Source organism: Mandrillus leucophaeus, unplaced genomic scaffold, assembly GCF_000951045.1.
Source record: "Mandrillus leucophaeus isolate KB7577 unplaced genomic scaffold, Mleu.le_1.0 Scaffold1065, whole genome shotgun sequence".
NCBI classification, from domain to species: domain Eukaryota; kingdom Metazoa; phylum Chordata; class Mammalia; order Primates; family Cercopithecidae; genus Mandrillus; species Mandrillus leucophaeus.
The window spans coordinates 240,802-253,666 of NW_012098821.1; the positions used below are offsets into that span (position 1 = coordinate 240,802).

At 45.1% G+C, this 12,865-nt stretch overlaps 2 protein-coding genes across 2 annotated transcripts in view; both read left to right on the forward strand.

Moving 5' to 3' along the window:
* The first annotated feature begins 1,014 nt into the window (after positions 1–1,014).
* LOC105542905 (olfactory receptor 51D1) lies at positions 1,015–2,122 on the forward strand. Its single transcript, XM_011984612.1, has one exon. It carries the CDS (start codon positions 1,036–1,038, stop codon positions 2,050–2,052), a length of 1,017 nt encoding a protein of 338 aa, XP_011840002.1. The 5' UTR covers positions 1,015–1,035; the 3' UTR covers positions 2,053–2,122.
* Positions 2,123–5,242: 3,120 nt separating this feature from the next.
* The window catches only part of LOC105542915 (olfactory receptor 51E1), a 19,162-nt gene continuing 11,539 nt past the window's right edge, over positions 5,243–12,865 (forward strand). Inside the window, exon 1 of the mRNA XM_011984622.1 lies at positions 5,243–5,341. The gene's annotated coding sequence lies outside the window, so the exon portion shown is untranslated. The remainder of the gene's footprint in view (positions 5,342–12,865) is intronic.

The following is a 12,865-nucleotide window of genomic DNA, read 5'->3' on the forward strand; positions in this document are numbered from 1 at the left end:
GAACAACTTTCCCCAAAATTCTCTGATTTAAAGCACAAATTTCCTAGGGGAAAGGGCTTATTTTTTGTTTGTTTGTTTGTTTGATTTGTTTTGTTTTTTTGAGTTGGAGTCTCGCTCTGTCACTCGGAGTCTTGCTGTCACCCAGGCTGGAATGCAGTGGGGTGATCTTGGCTCACTGCAACCTCTGCTGCCCAGGTTCAAACGATTCTCCTGCCTCAGCCTCCTGAGTAGCTGGGATTACAGGCATGCTCCACCACGCCCAGCTAACTTTTGTATTTTTAGTAGAGGTGGGATTTCACCATGTTGGCCTGGCTGGTCTCAAACCCCTGACCTCGTGATCAGCCCGCCTCGGCCTCCCAAAGTACTGGGATTACAGGTGTGAGCCACTGTATCCGGCGGGGCTTATTGTTTTTTAAAAAGATTTCCAAAACCCTGCCCTGGCAATTCTGGTTTTTTGGGCCTGGAGCAGGACCTAGAGGGATGGTGTTTTCAATTACTTTAGATGATTCTATCAGGAAAGTTTGATAAATGGTATTCAGGCCTAAACACAAACCTCTCTTGAAATCTCATCCCAGACTGAGCCTCTGCTCCCTATCTTAAATTAGATTATAATAGGTCTTAAAGGCAGCTATAGACTGAGCCTCTAAATCTGAACCCAGACCCACCCTAACTCCAGCATACATCAGAAGAGCTGGTCAGTGTGGACCGTTCTAAGCAATCCTACAAGTCTACTGTGATGGGAAGAGGCTAAGAGCAGTGGCCTGGGCAGCAACATCAGCTCTGAAGATGCAGGACTGTCTTACATGTTTTACACACTGAGATTCATTGGACAGTAATAGAATCTGCTTGTGCAGCACTGGGGCCTTGGAGGGTCAGGGTAAGGCTCAAGGTGTCAAGGAAGTTGTACATAAGGAGAATCAGAGTAGAGAGAGACTAGGGTTCAGAATTACTAGGATGACTTAGTCCTGTTTGCTACTGTCACCACTCCAGTGCTTTTTCCTCATCAGTCCTTTCTCTCCTCTGAGCCACAATTGAATGATGTTTCTACTTTTCCTTTTCCTAGACCTTGGATTTGGGATGCAGAAGCCCCAGCTCTTGGTCCCTGTCACAGCCACTTCAAATGGAACTCTGGTCCACCCTGCATACTTCCTTCTGGTGGGTATTCCTGGCCTGGGGCCTACCATACACTTTTGGCTGGCTTTCCCACTGTGTTTTATGTATGCCTTGGCCACCTTGGGTAACCTGACCATTGTCCTCATCATTCGCGTGGAGAGGCGTCTGCATGAGCCCATGTACCTCTTCCTGACCATGCTTTCCACCGTTGACCTAGTCCTCTCCTCTATCACCATGCCCAAGATGGCCAGCCTTTTCCTGATGGGCATCCAGGAGATCGAGTTCAACATTTGCCTGGCCCAGATGTTCCTTATCCATGCTCTGTCAGCTATGGAGTCAGCTGTCCTGCTGGCCATGGCTTTTGACCGCTTTGTGGCCATTTGCCACCCATTGCGCCATGCTTCTGTGCTGACGGGTTGTACTGTGGCCAAGATTGGACTAGCGGCCCTGACCAGAGGGTTTGTATTCTTCTTCCCTCTGCCCTTCATCCTGAAGCGGTTGCCCTACTGTCGAACACATACTGTCACACACTCCTTCTGTCTGCACCAAGATATTATGAAGCTGTCCTGTACTGACACCAGGGTCAATGTAGTTTATGGACTCTTCATCATCCTTTCAGTCATGGGTGTGGACTCCCTCTTCATTGGCTTCTCATACATCCTCATCCTGCGGGCTGTTTTGGAGCTGTCCCCTCGGGGGGCGGCACTCAAGGCTTTCAACACCTGCATCTCCCACCTCTGTGCTGTTCTGGTCTTCTATGTACCCCTGATTGGACTCTCAGTGGTGCATAGGCTGGGTGGTCCCACCTCCCTGCTCCATGTAGTTATGGCTGATACTTACTTGCTGCTACCACCCGTAGTCAACCCCCTTGTCTATGGAGCCAAGACCAAAGAGATCCGTTCAAGGGTCCTCCGTATGTTCTCACAAGGTGGCAAGTGAGACACCCTAGTGTTTCACTTCTACTACTACTACTACGGAAGATGGGAATATTAGGATCCTGTCGAATGCCGTGGTGATAAAGCATCAAACCTATTGTGCTGTCTTCTTCCAGCAATTTAAGTAGGTCATGTATTCTGTCTCCAGGAATGTGTCAGTACTGAACTTATGGCCCTGTCTGGACATCCTGGAGAATGATCGCCCTAGTCCCTCTGCTATGGTGGCCTTGCCTTCTCCTTCTCTCTCAGCTAGAAAATACATCTAGTTTTGACCTGGGGAGGCTATAAAGATCACACTTCATGATTCATTCCAGTCTTGAAGTATGATTTTAATGTTCTTGCCCCTATGTGCCCGTGTTGGTGAATTTGCATGGACTATAAAAGTTATTGCAAATACCCTAAAGTGGTTACCCAGCCATAATCAGGGGTTAATGAAGGCATTTGGGGAATAGTAACTGGAGAGACAGCAACAAGACAAGAGGTAGCTCACATGCAATGTTTAAGTTTCTGTATACAGGAGGGTGTGTTGGCAGATTTCTCAAATTTGCATCTGTGTGACTCTATATGACCATTTGTCCATAAGGGTGCCCTGTATTCTGGTTGTGGGTGTGAATCTGTGGGTGTGTTTCTGTGGATACATGTGCTTTTCAGTGTGCGTGTAAGTGAGAGAGAGTGCACACATGGAATACATACCGGCTGTGTCCTGGTGAGTGTGGTAGCTATGTCCTGGCACGTGTCTCTGTCGTGTCTCTGACTGAGTCGTGTTTCTGACTGAGTCGTGTCTCTGACTGAACATTTGTATTTCTGTGGTATCTGTTAGTTGGTATATATATGTGTCTATGTGAGAATGCTGGTGTCTGTATCTGTATGGTGGGCAGTACCTTTATGTGTATCTGGTAAAAATGCTGCCACTACCTTTTCTTCATATTTGTAATATGTGAATATAGTGCATGAGTGTGTGGAATGTGTAGTATTGGGATGCATGTATCTTTCAGCGTGTTTGGGCATATGTCTACTGTGCATAATATTTGTGATGTAAAACCATTTTGTGCAGTATCTGTGTTATTAATTGTAAGTTGGTAAAATGTGTGTCTGAATTCTGTGCGCATATTGTTGGTACTGATGGCATTTTAGTGCATATGTCTGGTATATATGTTTTAAGGCAAACTTTCTTTGTGTGTTGGGTGTGTATTGTGTGATACAAGAGTGGGAACAGCATCTGTATTTCTGAGCATTAATTGATGTGTGGTGCCTGTATGTATCTTGGAATGGAAGAGGGAGACTGAAGAAGTCTGGCTGTGAGCAGCAGAAATAATTTCCAAAGTTGAGAGATACGACTCTAAGATGCCCAGTTTCTCGGCCTGGGGTCAGCCTGGGTGATAGCTCAGCCTGTGGGAATGAAAGGAAACATGGTGCTTCCTCGCTCCACGTTTTCACAGGCCAGACCACACCTTCTTCATCCTGAACACAAAGATTTCAAGGGCTTTTGTTACCTCTTCCCACTTTTCCTGCCTCTGCTATCTGAGGCACTGGCCTCCCTAAACCCTGCCCTCCTGCCTCAATAGCAGGTCGTGGTATCCTCCCTCTCCCTTCCCGTTTTGGCTGGTCTGCCAAGCATGCATAAAAGGCCTCGGTTCCCCATCTGTACTAAAAATACAACAATTAGCTGGGTGTGGTGGCGTGTGCCTGTAGTCCTGGCTAGCTGGGAGGCTGAGGCAGGAGAATCACTTGAACCTGGGAGGCGGAGGTTGCAGTGAGCCCAGATCGTGCCACTGCACTCCAGCCTGGTGACAGAGCGAGACTCTGTCTCAGGAAAAAAAAAAAAGAAAGAAAAAAAAAAAGCCTTGGTTGTAGGGAGTTTCTCCTAATCCCTCTGGGAAAGCAAGGGTGGAGGGGAAGCCAGTCAGTCTCCCTTCTGTTGCCACATGGAAACTCCCTTAAGGCAGGAAGCTGAAAAACTGTAGCGTTCACCTCATTATTCATCTTGTCTCATGTCTCACTGCCCTTCCACATGTCTCACTGTTACTCCATATTGAATGGAAGTAGAAGTCCCTTTGGTATTTTTTAAAGTCTTCGCCATGTCTAAGTTAATGAGGTTAATGGAGGCAGCAGAGATGGCTCCGGGGTTCTGATAGCAAGTGTCAGGCTACAGGCTCTGTAGGCACCAGAAGCTCTTGTCACCAGTAATTTTGATGTGGTCTGAGTTAGAATGGTCTGCTTTGCCATTATCTATTTTAGCATAGCTTAAGTTAGCATGTCCTGTGTTCTGAATTTAAAATTTACAGTTGTGAAACTGATCAGTAAAAAATGAGAGAGCAACTAAAAATCATGTTGTTCTACTTATAGATGTAGTTTTTACTTATTTCAAAATATGAAGTATTTAGTTTTACATTCAAATTGTTCTCTAACTCTCTAAAATGTTCTCTGACTATTTTTGCCCTTAAGAGACAAACCAGATGTCATTGGTCTTACATGCCTGGTGTTGGGGGTAGGGAGGGTTAAAGAAACCATGTCCTCCGTCCTCAGCCAGAAGTTCAGTAATCCAAGGCCAGAGAGTGGACAGCAGAGGCACTGTCCCTGGGGGCCTTGGTTATAAGTTAGCCAGGCCCAGGGATCAGAGCCTGGGAGACAAAAGAAGATGTGGCCCTAGGGCTTTGGGGAAAGGAGGATGGACCCAGTGGATTCCACGCTCAGCAAGGACCTAAACAGTGTCCACCAAAGGAGAGAAGGCAGGACAGAAAGAACACTTCAGGATAGAAATGGACTGACACTTAACCGTGGAGTGTCTCTGCAAACTTCGTTTGCCATTCTCCTGTTTGAGTTTGATAAATCTGAGAAGAGACTTGGAGAAAGACCCTCACGAAGACGCTGGCTACTAATGAGTTTCTTCTGGCTTTTTTCTACTCACTTTCCCTATCTAACTTCACATTGGGAGTTGGCATGAGGATCCCAGCGGCCCATCGGGGAGGACTCTAGAGACCCCTTTCCCCATTGCCCCTCCTCCCCATACCCCCAGGCATATCCTCCCAGGGCACGGAAGCTGAGAAGCAGTCCAGAACCACAGTGGGCTAGTGAGGGGTACCTGCTGATGTACCGTTTGGACAGCATTCTGTCCTACCCTGCAGGAAGAAGCAGAAGGAGGGAGGGGGTAAGGCAGAGAATAAATAACCCTGACCAGGGAGGTCCAAGGAAGTAGGCGGAGACAGAGAGGCTGTATTTCAGTGCAGCCTGCCAGACCTCTTCTGGAGGAAGACTGGACAAAGGGGGTCCTACGTTCCTTCCATACAGTTGAGGTGAGTGCAGGAGGCCAGGGGCATGTCCAGGTGCATGGGTTACTTGCAGCTAGGGGTATCCTGTTAGACCTGCTAAGTGCATGAGAAGCCAGGCTGTGAAGAACCAGAAGTGGGAGATGTGTAGGAAGCCCCTGACTCAAAGAATGGGCAGCCTTAGTGATCTCTATGTTTGTGCGATGAACAGAAGCATGTGGGTGTTGGAGGTAGCCTAAGGGTAGTTTTCAAACAGTTTTTCAGCAATTAGTTTACTAGTATGCCCATCTAGAGGCTGACAGGGACTGATGTGAATGAGGACAGAGGACAGGCTGGGCTGGGGTTGGACTGGGGCTGCACTGGGGTTGGGTTGGGGTTTGGTGTGTGAACAGGGTGAATGTGGTTGAAGCTCAGTCTATGACTGGGGATCAGGCTGCAACTGGGGTGGAGGTGGGGCTCTGAGTGAGGCTGGGCTTATTCTATTCTGTGTATCAGGAGTCAGGCTGTGGCTGAGACTGGGACTTAGTAATCTTCCTGGGGCTCCGATCTCAGCTTGGTCTGTGTCTAGGATCAGGATTCAGTCTTCAGCCCATTTAAAAAGTAGATTAGTGTCCACACGGCAGCACCCCTTGCCTTGTACTCTTTACCCCAGCTACACTAAGTCACTTTCAGCTTTCCAAACAAGATCTGTTCTCTTTCTCTCTGGCTCTTTGTATTAGCCAGGATGTACTTTTAAAAACAAACTAGATCAGGTCTGTTGCTGAAATTCACCCCGTCACTCAGAATTAAACCAAAGCTCCTTGCCATATCCTGTAAGACCCTGTTACCTGATGAGGTCCTTGCCCTCCTCTCACCTCACCTTCTCAAACTCTCTTGTGCTCTTGATGCTCTGACCACCTTGACCTTCTTTTCATTCCATGAATTCCCCAATATCATTCTTACTGGGGGACCCTTTTCTCTTGCTGTCTCCCCCGGTTGGAATGCACTTTCCCTGGATCTTAGAATGGCTGGTGTTTTCCCATCACATGTCACATCCTTAAGAGAGGTTTTTTCTGACCCCTGTCTCCAGTATAAGTGTCCTGCACCCATCTTTCTCTGTCCTATCAGTCTGTCTTGTCTTTCATGCCCTTATCTTCATCTGAAATTTTATTTGTTTACTTCTCATTATTGGCCTCTTGTTATATGAGCTCCATAAAAGCCATCATCTTGTCTGATTTATCTATTGTTTCTCTCCAGTTTTTGACATTCAATATGTTTTTGTTGTCTAACTGAATGCTGCTGTGCCCCCACCCCATTAACTGCCTGTGCTGTTGCCCCATTACCTGCCTGCAGCAGGTCCTGCAGTCGTGGATCAGATGTCACCTCCTCAGGGAAGCCCTAGGAGGCTAAAAAGCTCGCTGAGCTATTGTTGTCTTTGCTTCTGAGGCCCTTTTGCTTACCCTTTTCCCAGAATTTATCATAATGTGCTGTGATGGCTGCATATTTGTCTCAATTTCTCCCCACCCTTGGAAGGCTGGAACTATATCTCTAGTACTCAGCGGAGTCTGGCACAGAAGTCTGTCAGTGATTGTTGAAAAAATGAGTGCACTGATCAAAATCCCACTTTGGGCATTTCCCTTGCCTTACATTTGCTTGCAGCCAGAGTAGCTCTAAAGGGAAATGGCAACTAGGCGCAGCTTTGTAGATCTTTAGAACACTTATGTGGTCCTACTCAGGAAGTGGAGGAGCAGAGACCTGAACCCTAGGAACTCTGCCTAGATGTGATTTTAGGTGGTCAGGCTGACTTGAGTGAGCAGGGTGGGGTAAGGGCTCACTTTGCTTTCTGGGACTTAGAAATTGCTCTCTCTCATCTTTCCATTTTCATCTTGGCCATTTTAAGAAGAGTAGGCAACACCTTGCAAGAGTTCATCTGCTTTATTAAATACAAGCAAGGTGTGGGGCGCAGTGGATGCAGATAATTTGAGTGGAAGTAATTTTGGGGCTACTACCTTCCAAAATGTTAGGGAAGGGACTCTATTTAAGTATCAATTGACAAGCTCCTCCAGTCCTTGCCAGCCACAGCATTGCCCCTGAGGTCTGCCTTCCCTCTCTGTGCCTGGGAATAGGAGCCAGAGGCTCCCAGGTATGTCTGGGCTTCCCTCCAAGGACATTCTTTTCTAAATATTCCCAGAGGCAGACAGCAGCACCAGAGGCCCCCACTCCATTGCTCTGGGCATGAAACATTCTGTGTGTTTAGCTCAGATAATGACAGTGACAATGAATCTCCTCCTTGTTCTCCTTCCACACTGAACCTTAGTGGGGAGAGCTGGTCATGTGTCCTGAGTCCAAGAGGGGCCCCTGAACTCATGGGTCCTCAGTATTGGATTCCTGGGAGATTAATATTGAAATAGTGCTTACAAAGCAAAGTCCCTTCTTAAGGAGACATGGAGAGAGGTAGGGCAGTACTTGGCATATTGTAAAGCAATGGATTTAGCACTAAGGGCTCCAACTAACCCTCAACATCCTTATCTGTCAAATGGGATTAATGATATCTGCTTGACAGGTTGATGAGAGGCTCTAATTAGACAACAAGGAAATACTTGGTAGAGGACAAGCCTTTTAATCTCCATTGTGGGGCCTACCCATGTCACAGCCTTTGGAGTTAGGACTGAAAGAGGAAGTGAGTGCCCCAAGTTCCAGTGCAGTAGAGTCCTCTTTGCAGCCCTCTTGGTTTCCCTTCTAAGAGTATACCCAGGGCAGCTGTGCTACTTACCAAGCCCGTCTTATATCTCGCCCTTTGGGTGGATTTTATTAGCTTTCAGAAGGTGTAGCAAAATTAAAGGCAGCCTAGAATGAGGGAAAGTGGATAGGCCTTGGTATGAGACTATCTACGTTAAGTTTCTGCATTGCCAGTCACCTGTTAAACTTTGGTTATGTTATATAATGTCTTGGAGCCTCAGTTTTCTCACCCATAATATAGAAAGGATCCACAGTACTCACCCATAATACAGAGAGGATCCATGGTGCAGCGAGAAGGGATGTTGATGACTTGGCCCTTTGCCTGAAGTTCTAGGTTAATTATGGTTTCTCTGCCTTAAACTTTCCCTTCCTAGCAGATTGAATTAAATACCCTCACCTTCTGCAGAGCTGTCCCAAGCTTAGAGATAATATTTATATAGATGACACTGTATAATATCTGTCATTTTGTAGGTGCTCAATAATCCATGTTCATATTATAAAAACAAAAAATCAGGTTTAAAGGTGACCTCATTGTTCTCTTGGGTCAGAAGAGATAGGGCTAATAGGCTAATGGTGCCCCTCTGGAAAACCATCTCACTGAGTTCTGACTACTAACAGCTGCTCAAGCTGGAAGGCCATCTGGAAGTCAGCTGGTCCCTCTGCCTGTCTCGTGGAGGGACTGTGGAACATTGGGACGCTTCAGGGCTGGCCAGTCTGAAGGGTGGCACTTGGGCTCTCTGGCTGGCTCCCTCTCCATCCCTTCATTTCTCTCCTGCTGTCTGGTCTACCACTCTGACTGCTTTTCCATGGGTCTATGAGAAGGAGTTCTAGGGAAGAATGTGAGGATGGGCTGGTGAGGGGGGCTGGGCTGGCATTAGGAGACAGAGTTCTGAAGCCCGGGGGGAAGGAAAGAAGAGGACTGAAGGCCTCCATGTGGATTTCCAGTCTTTATAGCTGGGAGCTCCTGTTCCCCTATTCCTGAGAAAAGGCTGAGATGTCCTTCATAGTTCCCCAAGAAACATTCCTGGAACTTGCTAAAATAGTTCAACTTATTCACAGAAAATCTCAGCACAGGGCTATTTCCTTGGGGATTAGAGCAGTGTGTGGGCTTTCTAAAAAAAAAAAAAAAGTGCTTTGTTAGTTTATTTTTTCTTGATTGTGCCTTACTTTCAAAATAATTTAGTTCCAACTTCCTCCAGAGCTCAAAACCATCTCACTGAGTTTTAATTACTAACAGCTGCTCAAGCTGGAAGGCCATCTGGAAGTCATCTGGTCCCTCTGCCTGTCTCATGGAGGGACTGTTGAACATTGGGACGCTTCAGGGCTTGTCAGTCTGAAGGGTGGCACTTGAGCTCCCTGGCTGGCTCCTTCTCCATCGCTTCATTTCTCTCCTGCTGTAGTCTTCTGGGGTCCAGCCTGATATTTCAGCCTCGGAGATAGCTGCCCATTTTATACTGCCTAGGCACCTCCCTCCCAGGACAGCTGAATCTTCCTTTTTTTGGTTTCTGGTATCTTTATATCAGTGCCCAGTCTTGCTATTGTGAGAAATTGACTGCTAGTAAATATATGTGTGTATGAGTGTGTACATAGAGGCTGAGTGGTGATTAAGGGACAAATTTGGGGAATTAAAAAGTATATGAAATTTCATACATTTTCAGAGACCTTGTTACTCATTTTTGTGGAAAACAATGCACTACGTGTACTCCGATTTAGTTTTTACAATTCCTTTAGACACGCCTTATCTCATACAATTTCATGGCAGCACTGTGCAGTTATTATTATTCACTACATTTAGCGCCAAGACTTGTGTTCTAAGCCCCGGGATTGTGCTCACCACGTCACTCTACCTTCAGAGGCAATATTGTTGCATATGCCCAGCCAGAATGCTTTCCCAGTGTGTTTTCTAAGACAGCACGTTTTTAAAATCCTGAGTATCAACCTGCTCTGCCATGTCTGTTGATGTGAAACTGATGGGTGGTATTGATATCTGACCCTCTGGAGTAGCAGAGCCTTCTTGCCAGTGTCTCCAGGTGAGGGATCTTAGGTCTATCCTGCTCTTAGGACAAATTGTGCTGCATGTCCACTTTGCATTTATTAGGACCAGGACCTTGCAGCTGCTCGCGTGTGTGTGTGTGTATACACATACATATATATGTAAAACATTTATTATATTATATATTATAAAAAAATATATATATATATATTTCTCTGGCCATCTGGCTCCTTGGGTAAGAAAGGACTTTTCTGTTTGACCCTAAAGATTATTTTTATAAAATTAAAATTACTCTGCACTGACCTTCCAAACATTATCTCATCCTTCTCAAAAGTCTCTCTAGTACAAACAGGCAGTCTTATCTATGCCCTTGGCTGTGTTACCCTCACTAGATGTATACTAAGAGACTCTCCTGTTGATAAAACTCATTTTCATCTTCCACAAACATTAACTAAACAATTAATAAATATAATAAGGTTCCTGGTGTTCAGGAGCTCATAATTCAGGGTAAAATATAGCAATAATTATAGTTACTATTATGAAGAAGGTAAATCAAGGGCCCATGTATATATTTAAAAAGACCTAAATAATGTTCTTTTTGAGCACAGAACAGTAAACATTTAATTATGCCTAGGTAAAAGAGGCTTAGGAAAAGTAGTATAGGAGAGAGACAGTAAGCCAGGATGTGAAAAATGAGTGCGGGAAGTCAGGGAGAAGATCTGTGAGGAACAGTGTTTCTTGACAAAGGGATGAGAAGTAAAAAAGACAGAAAGACACAGAGTCATGGGAATCAAGGCCCTATGTTTGTGAAATAGCATGAACTCCAGTGTGGCTGGATCATAGGGATCATGGTGAGGGAGGAACCCAGGACTGGGTGATGAAAGACAGACCTTTAGCCATGTCATAAGAAGTTTAGTCTTTATTCTAGAATCAACTTGGAGTTTCAAGGATATTTTTAAAAATAATAGGGAGTGAACTGGTTTCATCTGGTTAGATTGTTGGGATTTTGTGGATGAGGAAGGTTACCCTAGAGGTGTAGCAGTCAGGATCAGAGAACCTGGTTTGTATGATGGTTCAGGCCCCCATAACAGAAAAAAAGAAACACTGGAGGAAAATGGTTAACAGCAACAAATATTATTTTTTGCATACTTACTATGTGTGAGGTATTGTGTTAAGTGCTTTACATTTGTCATCTGATTTAATGTTCACATTGACCCCCTATTAGGCAGGGACTCTTATAATCATTTTAATGATGAGGATGCTGAGGCTTAGAAAGGTTAAATGATTTACCCCAGATCACACAGCTCTAGAGGTTTTCGACTAGTTTTAGAATGCAAGATTGATTTCAAAGCTCATAGTCTCAATGGCTATATAATACTGCCTCTGAGAGAGTTTGTTTTTTTTGAACATGGAGAGTTTGATGTGCTTGAAAGATGATCAGGTGAACCCTTTTAGTAAGTCTTCAGAATTATGAACCTGGATTACCAAAGAGAATTCAGAATTCATTAAATAGGTTTGGGGATCAATTGTTTGTACAAAAAAAATGGATTTACTGAAGGGGATGAGATGGCCCAGGAAGAGAGTATAGAACAAGAAGAGCACTGAAAATACAGTTTTGGAGAGGAGAGTGAAGATCCAGAAAGGAAACCAATAGTTAGTGATTAGAGAGAGCCGAGGAGCAGCAAGAAGGAGGGGGAGAATCTCTAAGAAGGAGGAAACTGCTCCTGGTGCCACATGCTGCAGAGAAGCTGCAGTAGTGAGAAGGGACGTTGATGACTTTGACCTCTTTGCCTGAAGTTCTAGGTTAAATATGGTTTGTCTGCCTTAAACCTTCCCTTCCCAGCAGACTGAATTAAACTCTCTCACCCTCTATTCTACTATTCATGCTCCCATTGTTTTCCCACTAATTTCTGTCTGGTCTGAGGAAACCTCTGGGTGACCGCTTGATGCTGGTACAAAGATTCGTGACACAGCCTGAGCCCACGGAACCTCTCCTGATGCTGGCCATGAACTCTGACTTATACTCAGCTGCTTTCTGGTAACCCATGCAGAAAACCCTACCCCAGCTCTCAAACTTTCAAGGGCCAAATCAATTTAAAAACTACAATATACATGATCTAATAAATACAGGTTGAATATCACTAATCCAAACATCCAAAATCTGAAATGCTCCAAAATCTGAAACTTTTTGAGCACCAACATGATGCTCAAAGAGAATGCTCACTGTAGCATTTCAAATTTCCAATTTTTGCATTAGGGATGCTGATCTGGGTATGTATAATGCAAATATTCCAAAATAAAAAGAAAAAAAAATCCCAAATCAGAAACACTTCTGGTTTCAAGCATTTCAGATAAGGGCTACTGTAGAGTAGGAGCACATGGATATTTGTAGATGCAGGAAAGAAAGGGAGGGAGGGAGGGAATCAGTTCACTCTTAACAGAGACATACAATCTGAGATGACCCAAGTCTCACATTTCCCACCGCAGTAATATCAAATCATTATTATAGTCAGTTTCAGTTCGTTTGCAGACTGAATTCTGCTATAGGATTGATTATGCCTCCAGTGCTTCTAATGCCATCACCCCTCAGGGTTTATATTCTAGTTGTATCACTCTCACTCTCTTGGACTGGGTGCGTCTTCTAGAAGCAGAACCTGAGGTGGGGGTTCTTGTCCAAATGACATATTGAGGGAGTACGTTGCCATGAGAAGAAGAAGGAGGGAATCCTGGTAGGGCAGGGGAAGAAAGCTAAGCAGGACTGTCATCTCAACTGGAGACAAGCCTCTGGCTGGTTCCTTGGGAAGCTCTGAAGTACAAATTGCATCAAAGTGTTTGCTGCA

What these genes read in the sequence shown, in the direction of transcription:
- LOC105542905 (XM_011984612.1), top strand. Translation starts at nt 1,036, where the DNA reads ATGATGTTTCTACTTTTCCTTTTCCTAGACCTTGGATTTGGGATGCAG.